The following is a 26,698-nucleotide window of genomic DNA, read 5'->3' on the forward strand; positions in this document are numbered from 1 at the left end:
AAAACTAAGGACAAGAACAGAAGAGGAAGTGTATAAACATATTAGCAGTTTATACACTGGCAGAGGACATGTAACAGCCCACCATTACACAAGGCATTCAACAGGTAAGGAAATGGTTTAGAAGTGACATGTGACTGATGTGACTACCAAAATCACTTGATCATCTTAAGATATGCCTAAGAGCATTTCGAAAAATTTGGAATTCTGTCATAATTTTTAATTAAAAATTATACTTAATGACAACTATAAACCAGACATGGTAATGATTAAATGCTGAAAGTCTACCATCCAGGGTCTAAAATAAAAATGTCCACTACCACTGTTTATATTCAGCATCACACTGAAGACTCTAACCAATACGTTTAGACGTGAAATGGAAATTAAAATGAAAACAGCAAGTGAAGATGTTTGCAGTTGAAATAGTCATCTACTTATGAAAGATACATACTTAAGACAGTCTCGGATAAAATATTACTGATTGAAGTGTGTTGCTGGCTACAAAGAGATTTTTAAAAATCAGTTGTGCTTCTAAGTGACATTCATTTGAGTGTTTATAACAAATACTCAGATAATGAAATGTATAATTATGTAAAATACTGAAAGCGAAAGATATGCAAGACTTTTTGTTTTGTTTTTTTTGAGACAGGGTTTCTCTGTGTAGCCTTGGCTGTCCCGGAACTCTCTTTATAGACCAGGCTGGCCTTGAATTTGCAGAGATCTGCCTACCTCTGCCTCCCAGGTGCTGGGATTAAAGGCGTGTGCCACCACGCCCAGCCTCATGTGCAAGACTTTTATGAGAAGTCTTGAAGATAGTAGTTTTTAAATTATTTATTTTTTTGAGATTATAATTACATATTTTCCCTTCCCTTTCCTCCCTGTAAATCCTCCCATATAACGTTTCTTTCTCTCCTTCAAATTCAGTTTCTTTTTTCACTAATTGTTACTATATACATATGTGCATGTGTATACACATTCCTAAATACATACATACAACCTGCCCAGTCTGCAGGGTGTGACTTGTATGTATTTTCCCTTTAACTACATTCTAAATACTTGTTCTTATTCCCACAGATAAGTGTAGTCCTCACCACTCACTAAGGAAATTTTGCAACAGAGACCATTACAGAAAACCACACCCATCAAAACGCAGAGTTGTGAGTCCCAGTCTTAAGAGATACATCTTCAAATACAACTCTCATACTTAAGGCTTAGGAAATATTTTAGAGGAAGGGACAGAAAGATCCTAAGAGCCAGAGGATCAGGGAGTTTTCTGTGACACTGTGTCTCCTGGGAATGTCAGCAGCTCCACCCTCATTGATAAGCTTTAAGAGTGACATCACCTCCCCCTGAGGGAGGAGCAGCCTTACCAGCCCACAGAGGAAGACAACACAGCCAGTTCTGAGGAGACCTGATAGGCTTGGGTCAGAAGGAAGGGGAGGAGGACCTCCGCTATCAGTGGACTTGGAGAGGCTGTGGGAGGAGATGAGGGAGGGAGGGAGCTAGAGCCAGGGATACAAGAGTGAAATCGGGGGAGAGCTGCTTGAATGATGTTTGTAGATCAAAAGTAAGTTGCTGGTTCTACATCAATTAATTTATAAATATAATGCAATCTCAATGAAAACCCAGCAGGTTTTTTTAAAAATAGGAATGAACAAATTTTAAAATTATCATGAGCCTGGCCCGGGTATGGCGACACACACCCATGAGCCTAGAACTTGGGAGACAGGCAGAGGAATCAGAAGCTCAGGGCCTCTCAGAAAAGCCTCTCAGATGGGCAGCTAAGGTGGAGGTCTTGCTGCAAGTGCTGCCTGACTTTATGCCAACTTGACACGAGCTATATTCCCTTGGGAAGAGAGAACCTCAATTAGGAAAACACCCCTCAGACTGGCCTGTGAGAAAGCCCCTGGTAAAAGTTCTTGACTGATGTGGAGCAGTGGTCTTGAGTGTTATAAGAAAGCAGGCTGAACCCACAAAGGGGTGGCCTACATGTTTAATCCCAGTGCTCAGGAGGCAGAGACAGGCAGATCTCTGTGAGTTCGAGGTCAACCTGCTCTACAGAGTTCTAGGACAGCCAGGGCTACACAGAGAAATCCTGTCTCAAAACAAACAAACAAACAAACCCAAAAAACAAAAAACCACACCAAACAAATAACCAAACACCCAACCAAAAAGCCCCTCCTGCCAAAAAAGAAACAGAAAGAAAGAAGGAAGAAAGGAAGGAAGGAAGGAAGGAAGGAAGAAAGAAAGAAAGAAAGAAAGAAAGAAAAGAAAACTGAGCAAGCATTGGAACAGGCCAGTAAGCAGCACACCTCAGTTCCTGCCTTGAGTTCCTACCATGACTTCCTTGGATGATGACTATAAGCTGTAAGATGATATAAGCCCTTTCCTCCCGAGTTGCTTTTGCTCATGGTGTTTATCACAACAGTAGAAACCCTAAGACACTGTAGTACATATTAAGGCTTACTATGTGAAAGACCCCTGCCTCACCCTAAGTTAAACATAGCTAACGCCATTTTGTGGGACACCACTGTTTTGTAAAACTCTGTAGGCTAGATGGGAAACTAAAAAATTACTAAGAAACCCAGCTGTGTCACCCACTTGGGATATCTGCGGTCAGGCTGCCCCAGTCAAACTAAAAACAGTTTGTGTTAATCACCCTCATGGATATCTGTGAGACTGTTCCAGTTAAGATAAGGGTCCTAAGGAAAACAACAGGTGGCGGGCCAAGTTAAGGGGGTCATCATGACTGTTTCGACCACCCAGTTCCTGGAATCTTGGTGTCCCTGCCAAACTTTGACGCAAATCGTGGTCTCATGTAAATGTACCAATCAGCCCCCTGTAACCATGCTTCTCGCTTCTGTACCCGCGCTTCTGCTCTAAAACCCTATAAAAACCCCAGCTTTCCACCCAGGGGGGCGCGCAAGTCCTTCGAGTGACTTTGTCGCCCCGGGTACCTGTGTATCAAAATAAAAGCCTCTTGCTGATTGCATCCGAACGCCTGGCCTCGTTGTTCCTTGGGAGGGGGTCTCTCAGACGAAAGATACCCTCCGGGGGTCTTTCATATGTATCTAAAGTTGTTAGGATACTGTGATATCAGTATCAGTCAAAACAACCAGTAGATCGGAACAGACTGTTGTATATACAGACGACTGGTTTGTGGTAAGTCTCCACTGCAGAGAGATGGAGGGAGAGAGAGCAAGTTTAGCAAATAGTTCTGGACAGTGACTAGCCATTTAAAAACAACACCTCTGCTCCTTTGGTCACTGTGACAGAAACCGATTCTAGCGGGGTGTGGTGGTCTGTCCCTTTAGTCCTAGTACTCAGGAGACAGAGGCAGGCAGATCTCCGTGAGTTTGAGGCCAGCCAGGGATACATAATGAGATCCTTAAATCAAACAAACAAACAAAAACATAAACCTAAACAACCAAACAAAAAGCAAACAGAAGAACAAACCCAACTGATAATGCTGTGGAAGAGAACGGGAGCAGGCAGAGTTGATGCAAACCCTCCAGGGCCCACCCCTGTGGTCCCTGCCTCCCATTCATTAGGCTCTCACGCTAGTCTTCTTGTGAACATCAGATTTCTAGCTCACTCTGTTCCATCTTCTACTGGTTGTGGTTACCATCACCAAGGTGACAGCAGAGGGCAGAAGCTGGTGGGTAAAAGTGCAAAGGTGTGCATGGACTGGAGAAAGGTGGCTCCAGCCAAGGAGCTCAGGACTTCAGAGAATCACTGCCTGGGAAGTCTCTTTTCTAGGCGAGAAAGATACTGTACCCTGTGACTGCTTCCTATGTGGAAAAATCATCTTGGAGACCTCAGGGTCTCTATGAACCCCTCAAACGTGTCCAATACTTGTGTCTCCACACACACATACATACTCTCAATTAATCAATCAACAATGTTAACAAAAAATTAAAAATAAACTCTGTGCCAGGTTGGTGTGACAGCTCAGTCAGCAAATGCTCTTGCAATGCAAGCCCAGTGGCCTGAGTTTGATCCCTGGATTTTAATGTGGAAGGAGAAAACAGACTTCTGAAAGTTAGTTCTGACCTTCCACTGACACACTCACCCTGTGCCATGCACACACACAAACACAACTAGTATTAAATTTTTTATTTTAAATTTCAAAAATTGGTGTGTCAATGGGGAACAGAGCTTGGAGGTGGCTTTGGCCACGATGCTTATCTTCCTGTAGAGGAAGAGACTATTTTTTCAGGTTTCTCATTGTGTGTGTGTGTGTGTAAGAGAGGTCATGATAACTCAAGTGGTGCTTAAGTACTAGGATGGGATCACTGAGGACAGAGAGACACCATATCTCACTTTATATTGATCATGGCACCGTGGGTCGATTTCGGGGACCAGAGTGTAACCACCATCCAGTTATCAGTTGTCTCCAGGACAGATTAGTGTCTGCAGAGCTGGCCTTGGCCCTGCATGGCAAGACAGGCTTGTAGTTGAATGGAAAAGGCTTGGGTAGATAAGCTTTGCTTTTCTGTAATTCGGCCTTCCACCAGGGACAGCAGGGGAGGCCCGGCCCTGAAGTCAGTGACACCAACCATGTATCCCAGGAATCTTGGTCAGGCTGCAGGGCATGGGTGTGGGGGTTGGTAAAGACAGGGTTTCTAAGTGCCCAAGGTCCAGATTGGGCATTGGACTCACTGGGTAGTGGATTTTTTTTTTTTTTTTTTTAATATCTTTCAAAAGGAGGAAACCTGACTTTACCCATAGAGTATGTCTCTGGGTCTGGGAGTCTTGTAGGGTTCTGGTGGGTGAATAGGCCAAGGGAATGATTTACTATGTGCCTTTAAAACTCTTAGGTAAAGCCTAAAGGGGTCTAGACCTGGGGAGGAGGCAAGAGGGGTTGAAGTGTGATTGAAAGGGGTATCCTGGGGCCCCAAAGCTGCCGCCAAACATGATAGGTCCTCTAGCCTCCGAAACCTACACATCTAGTTAGCATTTAATGCGCTCTGCCCTAGTTCCCAGCAATGTCCGGCAACCCTCATCTTGCTCTTGGCCAGATGGTCAGGATAGGAAGTCCTAAGTTCCTGGTCATGCCTCACCCTGTTAGCACTGAACCCATCTGGGAGGCACAAAACAGGGGCTAATTACTAAGTTGCCCACTGGAGATGTCTGTTCGCTTGTTTCTTTGTTTTTGGAGACAGGGTTTCTCTATATAGACTTGGCTGTCCTGGACTTGCTTTGTAGATCAGGCTGGCCTCAAACTCACAGAGATCCACCTGCCTCTGCACCCACCCTTCCACCCCCTCCACATGCTGGGATTAAAGGCGTGTGCCACCATGCTCAGGTCACTGGAGATGTTTTAAAAGCCTGAGACACAAAGTTGCCCAGGAGCGTGGACCAAGTGGCCCTCGGAGAGCTGCAGAGCCACTGAGAAAAGCAGACCAAGGAAGCAGGCAAGAGAGGCCACGTGGCCACCTGCATCTGGCTTTATTGTTCCATTTTGTCCAAACTCAGCAGAGCATGAGGCCACCAAGGTGCAGCCACGATGTTCTCTGGGGCCAACTGGAGTTGGGTGTATGGTGGTAGGGGGACAAAATTCATGAACCATCCATTGGGGTAAGAGTCAAAATTCAGAAGGCCCTTCTGTGCATTTTCCATGCCTAAAACCCCCACAGGGAGGTGTGTGTGATCAGCATGAACGTGCTTCTCTCAGAGGGGTGGGGCAGCCACTGGGGCCCAGTGGCTGTGGGCAGCTCCATGGGAGCCTGAATGGGCCTCCCGAGACCCTTAGACACCACCTTGCTCACGAGAGAGAAAGTGGGCTGCTAGGTCAGGTGTGATCGGTCAGATGCAAACAGGGTCTCTCTAGGTGACCTCTCCCTGAGCTGTCCTCTTTCTCACAGTTCCTAATTGTCGCTCATCTTACCAACATCTCTGGTCTGTACAAAATCCATCTCTTACAGAGGAACTGATCCAGTGGGTAAGGCCCGACACCCCAACACCTCCCTATGATGCTCTCCTGCCAAGAGCATCCTCACAGTGCTGGGCTTCTAATGTGCCCCAAGAAAGAGAGGTAAGTGTGAGGGCCTGCGGGTATGAGGAGGCCTTGGGCACAGAGGTGAAGGCCTCTCCCCGCACATCCCAGGGATTGAGGTCTACCCGAAGTCCTGACCCTGTATCTGTTTGTGCTGCCATCCAGCCATGAATGTGAGTCCAGGACCTCCAGTCCAGCCTCAGTGGGGACAGCACCTGCAGACCTGGAGAGGAGAAGAGAAGAGAAGTCTTGGAGGAAGGCTAGCTACAAGAGGATAGGAAGCCATTGCTCTCAGCCATGTGCCTTAGTCAGCTATCTAGACAGGCACAAGGAAGGAAGACTTGGACCCCAACTACCCCACCTTGTTAAACCCACTCCAGGGCCAGATGGGAAAGAGTCAGATGGACACCTACCGTAATCAGGAGTATGCCAGGCCCTGGAGCCCCCGGGACGCGGAGTGGAACTTGTCAGGATCTTCAAAAGGCTGGTCTGTGGTCACCAAGGAGAGAGGGAAATAAGCCTGCTGTGGCCCGCTGATCCTACCTGCCTGCTCCTCTCTGGGATGAAGACAGAAGGCAGGGCCTATAACATTTCCTACAGGCTGTCAAGCTCTCTGACACTTGTTTGGGGTCACATTACAGGTGAAAAGATCTCCCGGGATGTCCAGGCTACACTCTTGATTTCCTTACTTTCCTGACTTCTGGGCTTCTCTTCTAGGCTTCCCTCTTCCTCTCTGTCTGTCTGTCTGTCTTTCTGTGTGGCGTATTTGTATGCGTATGCAAGCGTGCTCACCTGTGCATGTGTGTGGTGGAGGGCAGACGCTGGCTCTGGGTGTCTTTCTCCACTTTATTTTAGAGACAAGGCCACTCACTGAAACTGGAACTTGTCATTATTTCCCAGGTAAACTCGCTGGCCAGCGAGCCTTAGGAACCTGCCTGCCTGCCTCAGGACTGGGGTTCAGTGTATTCCGGTACACTCAGCCTTTTGTGGAAGTCAGGCGACTGAACCCAGCTGCTCATGCTTGCACAGCAAATACTTTGCTCACCATGCCATATCTCAAGCTCAGACACACCTTCTCCAGGGCCAAGGTGAGGACCATGGCAGTAAGGAAGAGGCAGGTTCTAGGAGCACTGACATATACACACAGCGGCAGCCTGTCTGCCACCCAGAGGTGGGAAACACATCATTTCATAGCTCCCACCCTGCCGACCGCTTTCCTTGCACTGGCAGGGAAACTGGGTCCTCTGCTTGCTCCATCTCCCACATTTTAAGCTGCACATACGTCTTAAGACAAATTATCCAAAAGTTGGAAATATGACCATGTAAAGAGGGGCTATATCTTTTTCAGGGTTGCGGAAGTTGGGAACCGGGCGCTGCTATGTAAGCCAGGCCGGTTTTGAACTGGAGATCTTCTGGATCTGGGATTTACAGTCCTGTCTTTGTGCCCAGCTAGGACTATGTGCGTATTCTTTTAGAGTCACCCTGAAGCAATAGCTAATAAGCCGACCATAGAAGCCATCTCTGTGTTAAGACGGATTAGCTTGGGTGAGACTCTTTCATTTGTCTTGAAACAAGATTTCACTATGCAGCCGTAGCTGTTCTGGAACTTCCTAGCTATGTAGCCCAGGATGGCCTCAAACTCAAAGAGACCCACTTGCTTCTGTCTCCACAGTGCGCTGAGTTTAAAGGTCTGAGTCCCCATGCCTGGCTCGGGGGAGACTTCTGATTAACCAAAAAAAAAAAAAAAAAAGATAAAATATAATCTTGGGGCTTAATGGAGCAGTGATGTTAATAAGTTTGAGGCTGCTCTGGGCTTCCCTTGTTGTCTGAAAAGTGAAAAGTCAACAAGGGAAGGAAGGAAGAAACAGAGGGAAGGAGGGACGGAGGAAGGAAAGGACAGTTTCTCCATAGGCAAGTTTACTGCCTTAGAGAACCAGTCTTACCCTGTATAAAAGTTTGTAATTAGTTGAATCACCATCCATATCTGTCTGGAATGCCCAGAGCAGCAGCCTCTGGAGGGAAAGGTCCCGTTCTATCTACAGAGTAGGGCGGAGTGCAGCAGTTTCCTGGACCACAGTGGGTTGAAGGGCCATCCTCCACTGCAGCCATGTTTTCCAGAGGTCGGGTGGGTCTTGGGCTGCTGTGTAGATCTGTCACCCTCAGTTGTCTTCCCAGGCCCCATGCGGTGTTTCAACACCTTCCAGTGTCCCAGGTCTCTCATGGAGAACCTTGGGGCTCAGAGGCCTGTCAGGGGACTGTCTACCATTCTTCCAACTGTCACTGCACTGGGCTGAAGGCTGGCCATGGGTCTAGTTCAGCAGCCTTGCCTCTATGACTTTATTTTGGTCTCAGCAAACCATCTCAGATTTAGGAGACCACATGGTGTCTCTTCCTAAGCCTCAAAGATACCACTAGGAATGAATGTCCAGATGCTCTTTTTAAAACTAAATATTGTGCACCTTTAATACTAGCACTTGGGAGGCAGAGGCAGATGGATCTCTGTGAGTTCCCAGACAGCCAAGGCTATGTAGAGATACCTTGTCTCTAAAAAAATAAATAAATAAATTTTTGTGCTCTACTAAATTTGTTTCCTAGGCGATTCACAGCATATCTCAGTTTATTAAAAATGGAATAAATATCACAGTTTACTGAAGGGAGGTTCTTCCCTGAGGATGGCCCATTACTCCCTGGGAGGCTATGCCATAGGGGTGAGGTATATTCTACCCCAGCTCTAGCCCAGCCTCTGTCAACTCAGCTGTCTGTCAGACTGCAATGAACCCTTTTAGAGGCTTCTGCACTTGAAGGGGGCCTTCTGATCCAATACTCACCTAAAAACTTAACCTTTAGTTATCAGGTACCAACTATGGGGTAAACGCCAAGGGCCAGGTGTTGTGCTAAGTGCTAAGCTCTCTTTTGGGTCCTGGGAGATCCCCCCAGACATCCCTGGAGCTTTGCAATGGCAAGATGACAACCTCATCTATCCCTGCTCCCAGATGTCTTTCCCAACTGGAACTCGCTCTACCCCGTATCTGTTACCTCTTCCTCCTTCCCCACAGCCATCCTCCCCCTCCTCCCACCGAGTTTTCACAGTGACTTTTTGGGTGGGAAAGTTTTGTGGAAAAGAAAAGTATCTGCTTCCTGGACACAGGAGGGGAACTTGTTCTTAATTCCTAATCTGCACAGCGGGGAAGGGGAAGCTAGGCTAAACCTTTCCTAAGGTCGGCGCCCTCTTGTTCTTTAGATGACCCAGTGGTCAGTTGAGTGGGTCTAGAGGCCAGAGTACTTCAAGCTTTAAGGTTCAAGGAAGTGGAGTCCAGATGGGTCTTCCTGGACCCCCCACAGAGCTTCTTGCCGGGCACCCTCCAAAAACAACTGGTCAACTGCATGGGGCATTGGTGACATTCAGATGGAGTAGGCCCCTCCCTTAGGTCACCATGAGGCAGCCTTGATTGCTCACCTGGCAGCCCCTCTCTGTGGGCTCTGGGACAGGCCTGGGATGGGGAGCTGGGTGGGCGCAGCACAGGGGCGAAGGCACTCCTCTGTTTGACAGCGGAGATCATGTTGACAGGCGAGAAGGAGAAGACGCTGGTGGTGGGGGCAGCGGCCGGAAGGGACATGGAGGAGGCAGCTGCCAGCGGGGGGCTAGAGGGCATGACTCCGGGGCGGGGCGAGGAAGGGGCAGGTGTGGCAGGGAAGGCAGGGGGAGACACAACAGGGAGACAGCACCAGAGTGAGCAGCGGGGTAGTGGTGCCGCGTGAGCAGTGAGTCCTATGTGGGCTGTTGACCAGGCTGCAGGCTCGGGCCTCCCTGGGGCCTGAGGGGTCCCTAAGAAGACCACTACAAGGTAGTGCCAGGAGGCAAACTGCAAGCCCTTGGGTCCTGGACCAGTCCTTGCCTTTTTAGGAATTCTGGACACAATGTACAGGGTTGGAGATGACAGGATCAGTCCCAGCGAAAACAAAAACAGTGGGGCAACACTCCCAAAGATGGGAGAGAAGAAAAAGATGAAAAGTTTGGGATTCCTGCTGAAAACTGCTAAAATTCTGAAATGCTAATAAAATCCTTATGACTATGCGTTGCCAAAGCTACTATCAAAGTTTAAGGGTCACAACAAAGTTGTGGATAGGAATGAAGTTTTGGTCTATATGCAGCCTCTGATATAAGGCGTCTCTACCAAGGATGACAGCTCACACAATCACCCAAACTGCTTCTCCAAGTGAACCCTCCTACCCAACATAGAACACTTTGGTGGGGGCTGGAGCGATGGCTCAGCAGTTAAGAGAACTGTTTGCTCTTCCAGAGGTCCTGAATCCAATTCCCAGCAACCACAGGGTGGCTCACAACCATCTATACTGGGATCTGATGTCCTCTTCTGGCATGCAGGTGTACTTTCAAATAAAGCACTCATACGTAAACAAACAAAAATCCACTTTGTTCTACTCCCCCCCCCCCACACACACATAAGGTTTCTTTCCACTTTGATTCAAGGCCCTGTCATCTTCAGTTTGGACCGCAAAAGCCTCCTGTGTCTGCCAGGGCTCCTGTATAGGGAATCTTAGTTGTTCCTCTCTACATTCTCATCTGAACCTATTTTCCTACTTTTCACTTCTAAAGACCAGTAGGCAGGATTTTTAATCTTTTTCAACCACCAGGCATGGACAGCAGGTACAGACTTCCTGGGAGAAATCTGTGGCCTGGGAAGACTCCTTTGACATCAGAACACCCACTCACTGACTTTTGATACAAAAAATAACTGCAATCACTACCCTATTTTAAATGTCCTTAGCCTGTGGCCTCCTTGAGGAAAATGTTCAGTGCTGCCTGGTAAATCCCTGGCTGCTTAACACCAATGATTATATAATACACACATACAATCACTCAAGGCTCAGAGAGCTAATAGCCACATTTTGCAAAGTTATGGAGTCCTAGATTTGCTAACAACTAATACCAAAGACCAAGTAGAAACACAGACCCTCTGACTAGATGACATTGGCAAACTCAATGAGAATGACACCCTATGCAAATGTCGCAAAGCAGCTTGCCCTTGGGGGGGGGGGAGTGGATGTGGACCTGGGTGAAGGTATTATGAGATGGGAATGGGCCTCAGTAGAGTTCAGCGTGTCCCTGCTGATGGTGAAACAGGACACAAGTGGCTCTGGGGGTTCTGCCCTCGCTGAACGAGATGACCCAGGATAGACTGTGCACTGGGGCAGCTATCCTGCTGTCAGCAGTAATGTACATCTGGAAAAGGGCAAGGGGTTCAAACACAAGGGAAATCTAGAAAAAGGCTGTGAGGCCACACTGCCTTAGGGACGTGAAGCAGTGGAACCTGATCTGAGCCAAGTGCCAGGAGAGGCGTGCATTGGGAGGGACACAAGAAGGCTACAACCTGTGTGGACTCTGGCTCAGAGGGAGCTTGGTTTTGACAAGCCAAGTCAATGTCAAAGGACAGTACGTGCCAGGCCATATTCTAGCCAGTAGGAACAGCACCTCTCGTAAGGAAAGGTTAGGCTGGTGACTGGACTGTTACTTTAGGTAAGAGAAAACAGAGGGCATGGGGAGGCAGAAGTGAGGGAAATGCAGGCAAAGCCACAAGCTTTTTCTCGGGCAGCTGTGGCTATTTTTCAGGTTCAGTAGTGCCCCAGGCCTTGAGGAACAAGCTCTCTTGTGACTGGTGGACAGTCCGCCAAGCCTAGTGCTTTGTCACCCGTAAGTGTATTATAAATACCTGCTGAGTAACCACCGGAATCGCAAGGGGATGACAGGCAGCGGTAAAGCATAAAAATCCACTGTTCATCCATCCATCTATCCAGGAGCTGTCTTAACCCAAGATGACAGCACTTACGGTTTGGGGCGGGACTGCAAAATCATACGCTTTCTGAATTTTGTCTGGCTTTCTATGCACAGGCATAGTCAGGCAGGGGAGCCTCCTAGGGCAGGAGGTGGAGATGATCCTGATTTACTAAGAGGAACTTAAGTCCAGAGGTGTAACTGTTCGATGTCTGACAGCTCCTGCCTAAGACTCTCAATTCTGAATCCAGCTCTGGTCGCAGGGCTTTCCTTGTTTTGCCATCTGGGAGAACCTGAGAGGCTGCTCAAGGTACTCAGAACTGGAATAAGACTGTCCTGTGGGTGAGGGAGTGAGGAAGCTCCTCTGGGATCCCGCCGAGCCCCTAGCCTCCTCTTACCCCCATCCCGTTTCTCCCCAGCCCCAGGAAGCACTTCCGAAACCAAGAGCCCCACATTCCTGCGGCTGCTGGGCGCTGGAAGCCCGAGTCTCTAGAGTTTCCTGAGGCTTCCAGCAGGGGCCGCCAGCCTCCTCCCGAAGTCCCGGCGAAGGACCAAAAGGTTGCTGTCCATCAGGTTTCAGCACAGGTCCCCCTAATTAAGGGCGGCTTCTCAATCATAGGAGAGCTAGAAGCGATGTGCACAACTGGGGTCAGCAAATCGGGCTTAAGGTGCAGGAGGTTTGTCCCCAGGATTCCGGGGCTCCCCGAGGAGTGAGGCTAAGGTCCAAAATCACGGACTGAGGGCTCTCCATGGCTAGGTCCACCGACATAAGGCAGGAACTGGAAGTCCACACCCCCAGGATGGGCTGAAGGCAGGGCTGGGTCCATTCTGTATTCCCAGGCTGGCCCTCCCCCCTTCCTGTGGGCTGGGGACACTCACTGGCGAAAGGTGAGGTTGCAGTGGAGCCATTGAGGAAGCTAGGGGACCCGGGCACGCCGAGGCCAGTCACACCGGGCGCGCCATAGCTGCCGAGGCCAGCTCCGAGGCCGCTGCCGTAGCTGCTCTGCTGAGAGCCAGGGCTGGGCGCGAACCGGGGAGACGCGCTGCCGCAGCTGCGAGCATAGCCTGCGGGAGAGGGGTGGTTAGCCGAGCTGGGGGCGCGGGGCTCTTCCGGTGCGCCGTCACCGACGGCGGGGGCGGCGACACGCACCGGGCTCCGGCGTGGCGTCCCCGACGGCGATGGCCAGAGGGCTGCTGAAGGCGTTGATGCCCACGACAGCGGGGTGCGGGTGGCTGGGGGCCAGGGGTCCGAGCGGTGCCGGCGCGCGGGGGGCGCTGTACAGAGCCTCGGCCACGTCCGCCGCGCGCTTCAGGAGGAGCTCCTGCGAAGACAAGAGCGGGGCACAGCCGGGGCAGCGGTAGGCGCGGGGTCAGAGCCCCGGGGCCCCGGCGCTGGCGGACGCCATACCTGGTTACTGCTGGGCGCTCCGTACAGGGCCTCCGCCAAGTCAGCCGCCCTTTTCAGCAGCACTTCCTAGGGCAGGGGGAGAGACAGAAGGGCCGAGGGGCAGCCCCTGGAGGGACTTCTTCACCCCCTCGCCCGCAGGGCGTCCTTACTCCGGCCCCTCCCTCTGAGTACCTTGGGCAGCCTCTCGGGGTCCCCCGGGTGTCTGGGAATGACTTTCTGTAGCCTCTGGAATCCGTAGTCAATGGTGGGCTCATTGAGGGCTGGAAAGAATGGCACTGTTTGGAGGACACCCTCCCAGGGCGAGCTCACTCCACCAAAACCAGCCCACGTTGCCCCCCCCCCCCAAAAAAAACCCGCCCCTATATGTCAGCGAGCGCCGACAGCGGTCGTCTCGGTTCCTTCATTTATTCGGTCAGAATTAATTCAAGACATTTACTGAGTCAGGCTCCGTGCCAAGTTTGGCATCAACACACGCACAGGCGCGCACACACGCATGCACGCACACACCCACAAACGCGCGCACGCTCTTCTACACTCCTAGGGCCAGGACCCGGGAGTTTTTGCATTTGTTCGTATCAGTTTGTCATTTAAAAAGAAAGGCCTCAACAATATTTATCACGGAGCAGGTTGCTTCTCAGTAACGTAATTATTAAGGTTTGCCTGCACCCCAGCAAAGGGATCCCCCCCAAAACATGGGGCTCGGGAGGATGCGGTACTCAGCCAGTCTCTGGCTCTCGTCCCTCCCCTCCCCCTTGAGCTCTTTACTGCACCCTGGTCTCAAAGGCTCTACTTTCTTCACTTCCAATGCCAGGCTTAGTTCATTTCCTTTCCTTTCCCCCAAAGCATAAAGTGCACAGCTCTGGCCAGTGCCTGCCTCCCTATCCCTCTCCAGTTACAGCTTAGTTCAGCGCTTACTCCCAGGGGTGGGTTTTCCCCTGTCAGGTCCTCCACCCTGGAACTCCACCCACCCACCCACCCATTCTGTGTCTGCCGCTCAGCCTGTCCAAGTTATGAAGGAGCAGCCTGAAAGTATCCCCAGGCCCTCGCAATGAGGGCAGGAAATTAGAATCCCCACCAGCAGTCAGATTGAACCCAGTTTTCCCCGCATCCCCTTAAGCCTTGTGCTAGCTGTTCACCAAGGCATTGTACAAGGACGTGTGTTGAGGGGTGGGGGGCTCACACACACCAGAATGTAAATGCAGACTGCATCCTGGAAGACCCAAGATACCCGGGAAAGACTTGGGGAGTTGTGAAGCGGTTTGGAGCCATCTTTAAGATGAAAAAGCAAAACAACAAAAAGAAAACCCCTAAAGAGGTTCTGAACTCCAGAGTACGTGGCCAGTTGGGAGAGGCAGTCCCTGGTGAGAAGACTTGGGGCAGAACTTGCTTCCAAGGAGCCGGAAACTCAGGGAAAACACAGGTCAAGAGCACAAAGGCTTTAGTAGGAGGCGGGGCGGGGAGGATTAGTTGCCTGGGATCTTCTGCCAGCTGTAGATTTTTGTCACCCTCTGCAGCTGTGTTTGAGTTCCTTGAGCTCACGGGGCTATCTCTGTGGGTCTTAGCCCCTGCTTCGGCTGCCCGATCCCTTACCTGTGTAAACAAAGCGGCCAGGGGCTCCTTTACAAAACTGCTTGGACTTGTAGGAGAGGGTCACTTCCACTACCCCGGGGATGTGTCGTGGAGGCGTCTGCACCCGGATGGCGTGGGGGGTGATGAGCTGTGAGGAGAGGGGAGGTCTGCAGGTCTAGCCCTGTGGGGAGGGCCTGGCCGTGAGACGCAGAGGGAAACTGGCAGGGGTCGGCCCACCTCGCTCCACAGGAGCACGTTGCCAAACACGACCTGCAGCCCGTCGAAGAAGTTGTCGCCGATGATAATGACGGTGGCGCCACCCGTGGTCCAGCCCTCCCCGGGGCTGATGGCCTTGATGCAGGGGGTGGCAGCTGCGAGGGAGGAGAGGACCCAGCTCAGGGGACTGCACCACGGGAGAGACTGAGGCTGGCCAGGGCTGGGCTGGGGGTCCTGACCTTCAGAAGGGTCCAGGCGCCGGGCCCTTCGGCCATGCTTGGAGTTGTTGTGCACAAACATGTTGTCAGACACGGCTAGCACGTGCCCATCCACACTCACTGTCGTGGACACCACCACCTGTGTGCACAGATAAGACCAGTCGGGCTGGGCCCCTTGGGACCCCTGAGTGACCGAGCATCTTGAGGTCGGTGGCTGGAAGCTGGGATTCAGAGTAGGTGAGGGGAGGCTCGGTTGGGTCGGGGCTGAGCTGGCACAGCCGAGGCCAGCTGAACCAGGTGACACCCCCAGCTGAACCGACCTCTCAGGAGCTACCAAAAAAAAAAAAAAAAAAAAAAAACCAAAAGCTCTCAGGCAAAGAGCACCCCAGTCTCTGCACACACAGGGACACTATTCAGAGTCAATCAAGTCTGGAGACAGGAATGCTTTCCTAAAGTTGAGGCACAACATCAGCCACAGGAACCCCCACTTTATTCTGGGCAGGAAATCGGTGCTGCCATCTCCCTACCCCCTGCTTCGGGAGGGGTGTGCAGGTTGGGGATGTGCTAAGGGCAGCTGTTCTCGGCTTCACACTATGCAAATTACCTGGGTCGTTAATCATGTAAAAATGTCACAATTAGCATCTTCTTAAGTGGGACTCTAATGAAGCCTCCCTTGGCAGCCAGCATAAGTTGAGATGGAGCCGCCCCACCCCCAGCGGGCACCAGGCCCTGAGGCACTGGGCTGGGCGGAGGCTCCGGCAGGGTCGCACCTTTCCCTTCACCCTCGGTAAAGGGTGGATTTGCGCGGGGTGAGAGGCTTCCCAAACCTACCTGGAAACGGCGCATGTCTCGGGGATTCCCCGCGTTCTTCAAGCAGTTCTGGTTGCATTTGAGAAAGAATTTGAGGAAGAACCTGGAACAGTGAGGTTGGGAGGCTCAAGGGTCTGGGGGGTTCCGTAAAGAGATGGAGATCGTGGCTCTCTGCCAAGCCCCCTCCCAGCACAGTGACACCCCTTGTTTGCTTGAACACAGGTACGCACTCCATATTCCTATCTCAAGCTGTGTACACACAAGTTGCCTGAGATGGACCAAACTGATCTGTCACAGGGACTGTCTAACTACATAGATGTACTTAGTGTTTATTTGTCTATAAAATGTATATTTATTGCCAGGCCTATAATCCTAGCACTCTGGGAAACAGAGGCAGATGAATCTCTGTGAGTTCGAGGCCAGCCTGGTCTACAAATTGAGTTCAGCCAAGGCTACACAGAAAAACCTGTCTTGTAAAATCTATCTGTCTATCCATCCATCTATCTATCTATCTATCTGTATGTATGTATGTATGTATATCTACCTTCCCAGTGTATATCCACCACAGAATGTATCAGTGATAAATTCTACAATATATGTATGTGTACTTATTACTCACAAATTATACTCATCACAATGTGTACCTACCACACATACGAAGTATGTCCCATATACTTGGGCACATACTTACATATGCCCAATACTGAAAGCAAAGTGTTTACCATGTTTACCATCTGTTATAGCCTATGCCCGTCACACACAACATATCTGTCATATAGCACACCTCTCCCCAGATAATAACCACCACCTATCCAATATGCATGCAGCATAAAGTGTGTCAGTTATAGATGATGCAAATGCTTTATCTCTTATTACTCACAAGATACAGCCATAGCACAAGCATATATTGAAATATGGCCTATTCTCATCAAGCATGAGGCCAGGCATGGTGGAGCACACACCTTTAGTCCCAGCACTTGGGAGGCAGAGGCAGGTAGATCTCTGTGAGTTTGAGGCTGGCCTGATCTCCATAGTGAGTTCCAGGCTAATCAAGACTACAGAGAGAGACCCTGTCTCAAAACAATCAAATAATAAAAAAAAAAAAAGAATAACGCAAGCACACGTAAGTCTGTGCCTCTCGTGTGTCTTATGTGTCTATACTATAAGGTATATGCATAGCAAGAATATAGAAAATAATATACCTACTTGTGATTTAAAATCATACCTACATATGATTTAAAAAACCGTCACTGAAAACGACACCCTCCTCAGCAGACTTCCCGTCCGATAACCCCTACTTACCATATACACATATCATACACATATGCAGTGATTTGCTCCTTTTTTACATATAATAATTGCTTTAAAAAAAAAGCACAGTACATGCTGTGAAGAGGCCACTGTATGTACAAACACGAGGACACTTGATCCTTCAGTCTTCCAAGCAGTAGGTGGGAAGGCCTGACACCATCAGTAAAGTAACCGTAGGCCATACTCTGGCCATTGTGGCTACACATACTATAATGTGTGCTTAGCCCTGGGAGGCTCTGAGAGCATTCTCCATCATCCTGCAATTGTAGAAGGCAGGGCTAAGTCCTGGAGGGTCTGGGCATGAAGCACGCTTCCTGGGCCCTCTGGGCAGCACTCCTACTTTCCTTCCACTTACTTGGGAGCCGTTTGTACCATGCTGTTTACTGTAATAGGTAGCAGATAAGGCTCTAAAATGAAGGTGGTGGTTTGAAAGCATACATATTGTAGCTCTCTGTACACTATTTACATGTTTCTCACTCTTGAAGGCGTCTCATGGTACAGATGCCCTGCGGCCTCACAGTCCTCGGACATGCCCACAATCCACAATCGAGTGTGTGGTGGGGCACCAGCCCCCTGGGCATACAAAGTACAGGCTGGCTTATGACTTTCAGTACCCAGCATGCTTTTATGAGGAGCTAGAAGGAAGGAAGCATCTCAGATTGGAACACAGTCCCTGCGCTAAGGGGATTAATGCTAACTTTTGGATATTGTGGATCATATGACCAGTATGTGTGGGGTAAGCCCTAAAGGTACTTCCCTAGTATCCACACTTGCTCACTGTGCCAACTCCCAGGCTTCTAGAGGAAGGGCTCCTGCGAGGTGGATACTGTGAGTAAGCGTTACTCTGTACACTCGGAAGCTGACAGGTATAGGCCACTGTCACAGCGGTTTTCAAAAACATCCAGACCAGCTGTGTTGCATAGAAACCTGGCAGGAATGCAGAGGCTCAGGCTCTGCCCTAGACCTGCTGCATCTAAACAGTTCTGGTGGGACCCAACATCTGTGTTCTCTTAAATCCTCTATGGCACCGAACCTCTTGGAATGCGTTTAGTTTCAATCTGAGATGTACTGCAAGTATGAAATACATATCTGATTTCAAACACTTAGAAAAAATGGCCAATTGTTGTTCCTATTCCTAGTGAATGGGGCACCCATGCTGTAATGTTAGGAGTTGAATGGTAAAAACCTGATGGATGTAAGTGTTACATTGGAAGAGGTAGGCAATTTTTGTTTGGTAGAGAAATTAGTCTGAAAGTTTGAAATTCTGTTGTCCTATGGACATTATCTAGTTTTGCATCTAACCTGGCAATCATATTCCAGCCTTTTTCACATATTCCCTGCCTTCCCCTCTCTCCCCTGTCCCCTCAACTTTATAGCTATGTATAAATTTCTCTCAGTCTTCTTCGAGCCAGTTTTTCATGCCACTGGTTACAGAGAACACCAAGAGATTCATAGTTGTGGTCTTTCCACATTTGAAGATTGAGCTTTGGCATAAGTGACGGAGCCACTCAGTGTCCCTGCCTCCTAGGGCTGGTCAGGAGAAGGATAGTGAAGTGAGGGAATGGGAAGGAGGGTGGCAAGTTCTCTAAGCCATGTCTGGAGAGGCCAGGTGCGGAGCCTGGAAGCTAGGTGAGAGTTCAGGAGCCTGGTGGGAAGGATAGCTGCAGAGAGACAAATACACACGGGGACACGGGGCCTGAGCATCTAGAACACCATCAGGGCAGGCAGGCAGGCAGGCAGCTAGGGATACATGTTTTAGTGAGGATTGGTGAATCCCTGCTCATCACAAAGGAAGTACACTGCACCCCTAAAGCCGGAAAGAACATGGGGTGTCCTCTGTGCAGCACTCCTTGCCCCTGGCTGGAGGGCTGGGAGGGAGCTCAGGGAAGCCTTTTCTCTGATGACCTGGGCCACAGGCTGCAGGGAAAGAGCCAAGCATACTGCCTCAGTAGAGTAAGCATGGAACTACACCTGGTGCCATTCTCACTGGTGGCAACAGATATCTCTGGGGGCAATTTTATCTGGATCTCTGAGAAGGGACTATAAGAAAGAGGCCCCACCCCAGGAGCTGCCCTTAGAATTACTGGGAGGAAACACTAGGAATGCAAGTATGAGATGAAAATAAAATGCTTCATAGAGGGAGCAATAGAAAAACCTTAAAGCAGACCCAGACTCATCAATTATTTAGTGAATGCCTGGGACTCTGCTCAGTCCGTCACTTGTCATCATCTTGTTACATCCTCTCAAAATCCTGAGGTGGTGTGTAGGTCTGTAATTGCTCCTGGAGTACAAACAAGATAAAGGTTAAGCAAGGAATAAGCTACCCAGGAGAGTCAAGTTGAGATGTGAACTTAGATCTCTTGGAACTTTTGGTGCTGACAAGAGTCCCTGCAGGTTGGATGTCAAACGTTCTGGGCTTCCCAGCCACCGGATGGTATGACAGGACTCTGCAGCCTTTAAAGGTGTCCTGTACAGAGATCAGTAGAACTATTTTGATATTTCCATTTTATGATGTTTTCATTTATGATACTTCCATTTGCCTGTAGTTTGGGGCCTTTGGATGCTGTGTCTGTGGCTTTCATTTCTAGATTAAAAACAGCTGAACTAAGCTGAACTTAGCTTAGTTTCATTTCTAGATTAAAAACAGCTTTCTAGATTAGTTTCATTTCTAGATTAAGCTGAATTTAGCTTAGTTTCATTTCTAGATTAAAAACAGCTGAATTTAGCTGAGCTAACACTAGTGATTTTTGAAGCTCTCTGTGGCTCAGTATCTATTCTGCTTCTATGTTCAACATTCTCCAGACTGGAAAAAAAAATGTAATTAAGGCAGGGTGGTGGTGGCACACGCCTTTAATCCCAGCACTCAGGAGAAGAGGCAGGTGGATCTCTGATTTCGAGGTCAGACTGATGGACATAGGGAGTTCTAGGGCAGCCAGGGCGACCCAGAGAAACCCTGTCTCGAAAACAAACAAACAAAAAGAAATAAAGGAAAGATAGTGTAATTAAGAGCAAAACAAAACAAAAGAGAGAAGAGTTACGAACGGTAGTCATTTGCTTAGTAAAGCTTCAAAGGGAGGCAGATATGCATCAGAACACAGATGCCCATGATTTAAATTACAAATCCCTCACAGGCAGGTGCAGTGTCGCACACCTTTAATCCCGCACTTGGAAGGCAGAGGCAGGCGGATCTCTGATTTCCCGGTCAGCCTGTTTACACAGGGCTACGTACTGAGACCTTGTCTCAAACAAACAAATCGAACAGCAGAGGCACACCTACCTTCCTACAGCTGAACTTGGTCTGGTATTCCTAATCATCTCTCTAAGGACTTCCTAGTCCTCTGAATAAAAACAGCTCAGAATGAAATCAAATTGGCGCTTCTTCAGCAGTGGGACATGCCAAAGAAGCCGGGCTGGGCTGAGCATGAGTCAGGTACAAACACTGGCCTCACAGATGATCTCTTAGAGGGGCAGTACCCCATCTATCCCAACACAGTCTCCATCCAAAAGAGGCAAGAGCTGAAGAAAGTGTAGGAGCAAGCAACGGCTCCACTGTTAAATTTAAGAATTCACATGGTGCAGAAAGCAGAGCGGCCTGAGCTGCTCTTCCCAGGCCAGGGACCGGGGACAGCACAGTTGGGCGCACTTGCCTGAATCCCACAGATGTCCTGACTCCTGGCTGGTAAAGGGCTCACAGCTGCCCCACTACTTGTGAGTCCTCCCCAACCAGAAGCAAGTCGTCCCTGTTGGCAACCCACGGTCAACGATGGATTGACAGTTATGAGATAGATCGATCTTTTCAGATATCTCCTCAGATAACCACCTTCATGAAAATCCCATCTCACTGTCTATGTCTAGACATTTCGATAAGGGGTCAGGTCACACAGCTGAGGCTTTCTTTTGGCTTTTTTTTCTCCTTGCCTCCTCCTTCCCATTCCGAGACATTTACTGAAGGCTGAAATTATGGTGCCCACATCCAAAGAGAAAGCTGTTGTGAGAGCCAAGTGGGGTTCACCTACAGGCCAGCCAGGAGCACAGAAGACAATGCCTGTACTTCAGCTGCCATCCCATTTCCTCCAGAGTGAGATCCACCAGCCACACACAGCTACTGAACCCTAGATGTATAGACACTGGGGTGTTGATATTTGAAACCTTATTTCATCTTCACTTATTTAAAGTTGTTTTCACATGTACCTTATGGCTGCCATATTGGATTGTGCAGGTCTAGAAAGAGACTGTAGTGAAAGGTGCACAAGTTGGGAACGAGGTGTTCGAAACAACAGTGGGACTCGTCAAGGTCTTAAGAAAGAAAGCAGATGTGGAGCAAAAGACAATATAAAACTGTAGAAGTAGGTCTAGGTAGAAGGCGGCACTAGAGCCTGGAATGGGGAAAGAGGGAGGGGTCCTCTGCTAATTTTTATCCTGAGAACCTTGTATTTGAGCTCATGAACCTCCAAAGCAGGACAGCGCCCAAGAACAATGCTTTCCTCGTCTGCTGGCCTCCACTCTTAACGCAGGACCGCATGACAGCTGCTGAAAACCTTTACCCCGGTTATTCACCCACTCCAAAGGACTGATGGGACACGTTTTACCTGTCGGTCACAGGGGACGTAGAGATCAGCCAGACTTCTTCCTTTGCTGCTGCTGTTGGAAGTGCTGGGGATTGGATCTAGGGCCTCATGCATGCTAGACAAGTGTGCTATACTGAGCCCCAATCCCTCAGTTACTCAGGCTGGCCTTGAACTTGTGATCTTCTTGCTTCAGTCTCCCGAGAGGCAGGGATTACAGGCCTGTGCTGAAAGGTCTATTCTGAACAATATTTTAAATGACTTATAATACGTTAACAAATAATAAAGAAACTCAAAGAGCAAGAACCGGTACAGCACAGTGGTGGGTGTGGCAAGACAATTTGCCAAGTATTTCGTGTAAGAGCCACATGTTTTGCCAGCGAAGGGTGTAAGGCTTTCTATAGCTCACATCTGCTCTTGAGCATTGGGTCTTGGAGGGCCTCAGAGAGAGGCAGGGGGCAAAGGGAACACAGTTTTTCAGAGTAGTGACATGAATGGCACACTTGTCCAGTGGTGTCCGAGGGCAGCTGTGGTCAGAACCTCGGACTGGCTTCATCTTGTGTGATTTGGACACAGTGGGCAAAGGGAAACCCTCAGCAAATGCATTAGTGACTGTGACACCAGAGAGAAGAGATGAGGCCAGAGTGAATGGGGAGGTAGCTGAAGGAGTTGAGGCATGCATGGAGGTGGCCCGGGCTCCTTCCTCAACTTGGTGTGCAATGGCAGTCAAGACAGGGTTTCTCCGGTGCCACAGCCACCTGACAGGCCTGGACCTAGTCTCCCCACCAGGATCCCCAACTAGGGTAGAGGTGGCTGCTGTGCAGATGGGCTGGGGGACTATAAATAGCCAGGGCGCATACATTAGCATGCCAATGCGCCCGCACCCCATCCTCTATGCTAATGGCCCACCATGCGCCTGAACACCTTCTGTTCCCCTGCATGCATTTGCATGCACAATTAGCATAATCTTGTATAATTAATGAACAGCGTCAATTTTAGCTCCTAAGTAATTTGATTAACATGTTGATGGGGCACTTACTAGACTCTCCAAACCTCAAGGCTGGGCATGGGGCCTGAGGAGCTGGGGAGAGGGGGTGGAGAGACTGCTAAGAAGTCCTGGGCTGTCCATGAAGAGTTGTGGGGACCCCACTCTTCCTGAGGGGAGAGGAAGTCAAGAGGCTGGTAACTGAAGATCTCTGGGTTCTTCACGTGCAATTGGGGACCGGCTGGGGTGCAGTGGCAGTGGCTGACCTGAGCATTAAATGTGTTTGTGTCCATCTGAATACAGGCACATACATACAAGCCTGGAGGATCTTAAGTGAAGGCAAGATATTAGACCCCCTTCCTCCTGACAGAGAAAAAAAAGTGAATCTGTGGGTAACATGGGGATATGAGAGAGGGGGGAAGACTTTAGTGGTATGTTCCACGGCCAGGAGGGTGGTGAGCTGAGCTCCAAGTACAAACTTTTGGCAGCTCCTATTTATGAGTTAAGTGGGGAGGCAGGTAGGGTGGTATGACAAGCCCAGACATCTTCGGCAAGTAATCCAGGGCAAAAGGAACAAGAGGAGCCTGGATGCAGCCCCTCTCTATCCAGAGGAAGACACTCTTCCAGCCCCAGGAAAAGAGCCCCAGGACAGAGCACGTGCTAATGGCCACCACTGGATGCTCATCTAGGACCGTGGTTAGTTCGAGTCATGAAGTTCTTCCTTGACTGTGACTGAATGTTCTTGCTGCTGTCTAGACTCAGGTGCCTCTGCTGTCTAAGATGGTCACTAGAGGCCGGGTGGGAGGCCACAGGTAAAAAATGATACTATGGCAGAATATGGATGCACATATCTCACTTAGCCTCTTTACATCATCGCTATTTCCCCTCCTCCTCCGTCCCTCTCTCTCTCTGCACATGTGTATGTATGCATGTGGTGGCCAGAAGACAACCTTAGGCATCATTTTTAGGTGCCTTCCACCTTGTTTATTGAGGCAGGGTCTCTTACTGACCTGAAGTTTTAAAAAAAGGGGTTAGGCTGGCTGGCCACCGAGCTCGAGGGATCTTCCTTCTCCTGCTTCCCCAAAATTGAGATTATAAACATGCACCTTATAATCTCTTCAAGCCCATCTCTCTTGTGTGGGTTCTGGGGATTGAACTCAGGTCTTTGTGCTTGCACAGCAAGGACTTTGCCAACAGAGACATCTCCCAGCCATTATTTTCTTAACATCCCTACCAAACGGACAGCCAGTCAGTTCTATTTCACCAAATGAGAGATTGAAGCCCAGACTAGAGAGGCATGGCTCCAAGACATATGGCTAGACACCCAAGGTAGTTTGAGCCCCAACCCCAATTAACCCTTCTGGGGTGGTTGGAAGAGAATGGCCCACATAGGCTCATATATTGGAATGCCTGGTTTGTAGTTGGTGGACTACTTAGGAAGGATTAGGCGGTGTGGCCCTGTTGGAGGAGGTGTATCACTGGGAGTGGGTTTTTCAGTTTCAAAAGACCATGGCAAGCCCAGTCTCTCTGCCTCCTACTTGAGAATGAGATGAGAGCACTCAGCCATTGCTCTGGCGCCATGCCTGCCTGCCTCCTGCCTCACTCCGCACCATGATGCCATGGACTAACCTTCTGAAACTGTAAGCAAGCCTCCAAATAAAGACTTTCTTTCTTTTTCTTTTCGAAACAAGGTTTCTCTGTGTAGCCCTGGCTGTCCCAGAACTTACTCTGTAGATCAGGCTAGCCTCAAAGTTACAGAGCTGTGTCTGCCTCTGCCTCCCAAGTGCTGGGATTAAAGGCATGCACCACCGCCCCACCTAAATACTTTCTTTTCTGAGTTGCTTTTGTCATAATGTCTCTTCACAGCAATAGAGCAGCATCTAAGGCATTCATTTGAAACAAAACTCAATACTCAAGTTGGGTACAGTCAACACTATAGATTCCTGTCATGGATCTCCAGGCTTCCTGTAATTCCCAATGGGAGAGTTGCCGAAGTCCTTGATAGAGCCGGGGTCCCTGTGAGACACTTATCTTCATAAATAGCATTTCAGCCTATCTGATCCCCAGGGCAGATAGGGAAATTTTTTCTCAAACTTCCTTTGTTCTAACCTCCCTCAGATACTCTGAGCTGTGAAGAGGAACAGGCAGGGAAAGGATATGCAAGCCACTCAGGAAAGGAATGGTTCAAGACCGACACCCACACTGACAGCATCATGTGAACAGAGGTCAGAAGGGCAGAAGAAGAGGCAAGCCGTTGTGGGCTTCACTTGGGACTGTGGGACAAGGAGCGCTGTATTTACTACTGTATTAGGAATATGGCTGAATTTGGAGGGCTTTCTCTTTGACTCGTACTTGTTAGGTTGCTCTTGACTGGAGGGTTAGGATGTAAGTGCTACCTATAGCTGACCTCTGCCGCATGGCTGAGACATGACCTGCTTCAACAGTGTCACTGAAGCAACACTCATTGACCACGCAGCAGGAGTGATCTTGTCTAACAGCTGGAAGAGCTACGGCCTCCAATGGGAAGGGATGGTCTCCCTGCAGCCCCAGCGCGGGATCATCCTGGCCAATCAAGCAATTACTTAAAGTCTTAGAGCTATGACGGCTGATATCTGACCGCAGTTATTTAAATCTGATGTAAGGGGGGCCGGAGAGATGGCTCAGCAGTTAAAAGCACTTCTTTTGCAGAAGATTCAGGATCAGTTCCCAGTACCCACACGAGGCTCACAACCACTTGTAGTTACAATTCAGGGGATCTGATGCCCTCTTTAACTTCTACAGACTCCTTCATGCTTGTGGTATATGTATATACACTCAGACACACGCACGCCCCCACACACTAAACTTTAAAAAGTTAAGTCTGACTTAGTTATAACTAAATACAATTAAAATTCAGTTTTCCAGTTACAGCAGCCAATTTCAACGTCTATGTGTGGTATTGGCTACTATGATGTAGTCTTAAAAATCCTGTGTTGCTTTCTAGTCCTCTTTTAAATTTTATCTGTCTGTCTGTCTATCTGTTCATTTAACATGCATGGGCAAGTCCTACATATATGTCTATGTTAGAAGAGGGCTCTGGATCCTCTGGAACTGGAGTTACTGACAGTTATTAGCTGTTTGTGATGGGACTCAAACGCAGGTCCTCTGAAAGAGCAGCCGGTACTCTTGGCCACCGAGCCATCTCTCCAGCCCTCTCTATTTCCTATGATTATGTAGTATACACAACTAACTTGTCTTCAAGTTTGCTGATTTTTGTTTTATTGTTATGAAACGTTTAAGTAATTATATTTTGTCTCTTCAGCTGCTCTTTCAGGGCTCTCTGGGGGCACAAATCATTTGTTTAGATCTCTTCCTTTTTCCCCCTAAACACTTATCAGAGTGCCTGACTCACCGCCTTGCTGCTCAGGATGGAATTAAAGACTCAGGAAAGAACATGATGGAGCCTGGGGACGTGGGTCAGTTGGCAAAGCTCTTGTGCAAGCATAAGAGCCTGGGTTCAACCCCTGGCACCCACATTTTAGGAAGGGGGAGGGGGCGAGCAGTGAAGAGGGGGCACTTGTTGCTCACGCAGAGGGCCCAGTTTCACTTCCTAGCACCTACATGGTGGCTCACAACCAGCTGGAACATTCCAGGGACTCTAATGTCCTCTGCAGGCATCAGGTGCACATACAGGAAAAAAAAAAAAAAGTCATACACATAAAATAAATAAATACATAAAAATAACAGAATGATTGCTTTTGAGGAATGACACTTCAGGTTGTTCTCTGGCCTCTCCAGGTACACCACACACACACACACACACACACACACACACACACACACACACACAC

General features: G+C 49.2%; 1 protein-coding gene across 3 annotated transcripts in view; it reads right to left on the reverse strand.

Moving 5' to 3' along the window:
• Positions 1-4,143: 4,143 nt before the first annotated feature.
• Ebf4 (EBF family member 4) overlaps positions 4,144-26,698 on the reverse strand; it is a 72,765-nt gene continuing 50,210 nt past the window's right edge. The window contains exons 8-18 of one of the 3 annotated variants that reach the window (XM_055612836.1): positions 16,029-16,110; positions 15,219-15,336; positions 15,001-15,134; positions 14,785-14,911; positions 13,366-13,454; positions 13,195-13,260; positions 12,937-13,108; positions 12,666-12,851; positions 9,453-9,650; positions 6,409-6,484; positions 4,144-6,218 (exon numbers count right to left, since the gene is read on the reverse strand). In XM_055612836.1, the coding sequence (XP_055468811.1) occupies positions 6,414-6,484; positions 9,453-9,650; positions 12,666-12,851; positions 12,937-13,108; positions 13,195-13,260; positions 13,366-13,454; positions 14,785-14,911; positions 15,001-15,134; positions 15,219-15,336; positions 16,029-16,110 (1,243 nt within the window). In that variant the 3' untranslated portion in view covers positions 4,144-6,218; positions 6,409-6,413. Of the gene's footprint in view, positions 6,219-6,408; positions 6,485-9,452; positions 12,411-12,665; positions 12,852-12,936; positions 13,109-13,194; positions 13,261-13,365; positions 13,455-14,784; positions 14,912-15,000; positions 15,337-16,028; positions 16,111-26,698 lie in introns of those variants that run through there. The other 2 variants (XM_055612957.1, XM_055612893.1) reach the window with 2 other exon arrangements.

The sequence above is a fragment of the Psammomys obesus genome, unplaced genomic scaffold (assembly GCF_907164565.1).
Source record: "Psammomys obesus unplaced genomic scaffold, mPsaObe1.curated_primary_1811, whole genome shotgun sequence".
Taxonomy (NCBI): domain Eukaryota; kingdom Metazoa; phylum Chordata; class Mammalia; order Rodentia; family Muridae; genus Psammomys; species Psammomys obesus.